We start from the raw sequence: 3,534 nt of genomic DNA, 5'->3' as shown, positions 1-3,534 counted from the left end.
TTTCATCTACATTCATTATTAAATAAATTTTAAACAAAAAAAACATTTTATTTCACCTTCGAATGTGAAAATTATATAACTTATAAAGACATTGTCAATTTGTTCTATCTTTTTTTTTTCTCTGAAACCCTAAATCTGTATAAAATGCAGCCTCTCCTTCGGAATATAACCTGATTGAAACACTAGGGTGGTTTTAGAATTGCGCTAGGGATCACTGTGTAATGGATGCCTTCTTTAAATGTGATTAAAAGAAGTATTTCATGTTTTAATTGTTTGGAGACATGAAAGACACAATCCTAGTCTAATAGCATCCCAAAGTGGTTTGCTGAATTTGTTTTGTTTGATGGATACATAAAAATATGTAATCAAACAAGCATATCGTTAGCTAGTTGAAAGGCAAAGAAATTAAGTTTATAAAGCAGGAAGAGTGATTAGCTTATGATTAATAAAGCCGATTGTGATGGCCATAGGATAGGAACTCTCAAGAAGAAAATGATTTCACTTGAAAGTGGAGGAGAATAAGGAGTAATGTTACATTTATATGGCTTGGCTTCATGATAATCCATATTAAGGAAAAGTTTGATATATAACTTCTGTGAAGCAGCAGCAAATTCAACTGCATCTCTGAAAGATAGCAGTCCTCAACATCTCCTCGCTTATAAATCCAGCAGGTAGTATGACAACAACATCTTGAAGCACTAGCTCATTCACGGTTGATACACTGGCATGGTGCACATGAAGCTCCAGGTCTCTAAGGGCATCCATCAGTCTCGCAGCTGGGTAATTGATATCTGGACACTGAACTCGGATCATGGCTTCTGACCCTACAATCTTGACATCAACTTCCATTGTATTTGGTCCATAATCATAGGTCGGCCTTATACAGTTAAATGTGGATGCATTTCTTTGGTTATTCGAAACATTGATGGCATTCAACTTGGATTTTTGGGATTGAACTTTGAGTTTAACATCCAGTTTATCAATCTTAGATCTGAGCTCCTTGATGTAGGCTACTGCATCTGAAAGCAAAGATGCTTTGTCCATCTTGGACACGGTAGGAACCACAGATCGAAGTGCATAGAATCGATGATTAAGTTTCTCACGCCGCAGCCTCTCTGCTTCCACGTGGTTTGAAGGGGTTGTTTTTCCGGTCCCCGACTTTCTTCCTCTCTTCTTCGACCCAACGCTAAAGTCCATCTCAGAATCAGCACCGGAGTCCGATGACGAGCGGCGTAATAAACCGCTAGTGTCCTTCTTGGCCTCAATTTGTTGCTTTCGGTCATCAAGAATCCACTCCTTTTGATCACTTGCAACCTTGCCGAAATCAAGAAAAGGGATTTGGGTTGACATTTGGAGCTGAGATTCAAGGCCAGGATGCTTGGAACCAAGACAGTTAATCTCAGAACCGAAGATTGATTTTGCAAGTTGCACTAAGCCCCAATTCTCTTGGATCATTTCTGAAGATCCCAATTCAACTACTCCGAAGGAAGTCGAAAGGAAGACTATGGTCTGGATTCCTCGCATTCGAGCTTCTGTGACTCGCTCGCATTCATACAGTTGGAGCTCCTGATCTCCACACAACCAAATATAGGAGCCTGAGCCGAAAGCCTTCCCAAGAATGTCATCTCCTATAGCAAAAGATCGGTTTACTGATACGGTGTAATACCACTCGTAGTCAGTGACATCGCCATCCACTATCCTCTCAATGTCTATCTCTTCACAGAAAACGGATTGAATATCTTTCCCCGATCTTCTTCTCCCAAATCTGGGTTGGCTTAGCTTATTTCCGGATTTGCCTGCAAAACCCTTGGTCCCTTGGAAATATCCATCACCCCATGATAATACGAGGTGGCCTTGAGCATCCCTGGAAGCTTGCCAGAAGATGGAGTATACCCACCATTCAGGCCTGCTTTGAACGATGAACTGGAGGCGCTGTTGCAGCGTCGGCGGAGGGGCGTCTTGGCCGAAGCTAATCATCGAAGATGAAGAAGATGATGACATAATACTGCTGCTCCCTGATCCAACCCAATTTCTTTCTGATAAGGTTTTCCAAACTACTAAAAGCTAAAAAACCCAAAGAGGGATTCGGCGGCAGCAAGATAAAATATACAAGGAAAAATTGAAGGGATCAGCAGCAAAAACAAAAGGGCAATGGTGTGGGGGCGTTCGGGGAAAACAAGAATTTCCTGGGCATTAAAAGGCCATCCGTGTGGGAACTGTTTTTTTGGGCATGCTTGGCACCTTTATCACGTGAAAAATCCAAGTATATTTGCTGAGCTCCAAAGTTGAAGATGTGATGTGATATTGATGTGCATCGTCTCTATTCGTTGCGAGGTTCAGGCTTCCTCTGGGGTCGCACCTTCCGCTTGTCATTTCCAAATTCGATTCACTGCTTCTGGACATTTCAATCTTCAACTTGTCTTCTAGTACTTGTGTTACATTCAATTTTATTTTCTAAGACTTTTCAAATTTTAAAATTAATATAGTTAAATTAATTTTATTAAATTTAAGTTTATTATAATATATATTTTTAATTACACTACTATGTACATTTTATTTCAAAATATCACATCAATTAAAAAGTTTAATAGTATTAACAAAGTAGACTTGACTTTTAAAGTTAAAGAATAGAGAGACTAAATTTTAAAATAAAAATATAATTATTAAATTCAAAATTTGTGAAGAGTATAATAAACTTATAGCATATTTTAGATAAAAGTATTAATGAGGTCTCTATATTATGAGTCAAATTATATTTTATCACCTATACACAAAAAATGGGGATATTAGTTTTTTACATTAAATGAAAGGGTAAACTAATCTTTTATTCTACTATTAAAATCTGGTCATTAGACGTTAAATATAAAGTACACTTCAAATGGATAAAAATTTTAATAGAAAAGATCAGAAATTTTACTCATTTTTAATAAAGGCAAAAAACAATTTAATTTTTAACACAAAAATTTCATAATATTTTTATTATATTTTTAAGTTAAAATCCTATTTTTAATTATATATGTAAATAAGTGATTTAACAACTCAATGTCCTAACTTGGATAAGAGTTTTGTGGCCGAGAAAACAATCTGAAAATCACAAGCTTTTAACTTATATTATCCACTCATTTCCCAATTCTCAATTATTTGACCCTAAATCTTAACTACTAACTGACTATCTGGCCTTTATAAAGAAATGTCAATTCGTCAATAAGAAAGTTCAAAATCCTTATCAAGGTGTAAATGTTTAGAGTTATTGATTTTACGATTTCCGTTTTCCCTTTTGTTTTTAATGAAAAGAAAATATTGAATAAAATGTGTTTAGTTGAAAGTTTTAAAATATTTTTAGAAAATAAAACAAAAATATATGGAAATTAAAAATAATAAAAATATTTTAATTGTTTTCATTAAAAGTTATTTATAAAATTAAAAGAAATTGAAAGCAATGGTTTTCTAACGTTAATTAAGTACCAATTGAATTAATTTATTATTATTTGATATACTACAATACATGTAAAAATAATTCTCCTATCAAACAGA

The 3,534-nt window shown here is 34.8% G+C and overlaps 1 protein-coding gene across 1 annotated transcript; it reads right to left on the bottom strand.

The window, feature by feature from the left end:
- Positions 1 to 389: 389 nt before the first annotated feature.
- On the bottom strand, positions 390 to 2,248 carry LOC108468801 (transcription factor MYC2-like). Its single transcript, XM_017769657.2, has one exon. The coding sequence runs from the start codon at positions 1,999 to 2,001 to the stop codon at positions 613 to 615; it is 1,389 nt and encodes a 462-aa protein (XP_017625146.1). The 5' UTR covers positions 2,002 to 2,248; the 3' UTR covers positions 390 to 612.
- Positions 2,249 to 3,534: the final 1,286 nt, after the last annotated feature.

Source organism: Gossypium arboreum, chromosome 8 (assembly GCF_025698485.1).
Source record: "Gossypium arboreum isolate Shixiya-1 chromosome 8, ASM2569848v2, whole genome shotgun sequence".
Taxonomy (NCBI): domain Eukaryota; kingdom Viridiplantae; phylum Streptophyta; class Magnoliopsida; order Malvales; family Malvaceae; genus Gossypium; species Gossypium arboreum.
The sequence above is the reverse complement of the archived record's forward strand: the minus strand, read 5'-3'. Positions and strand labels throughout refer to the sequence as shown.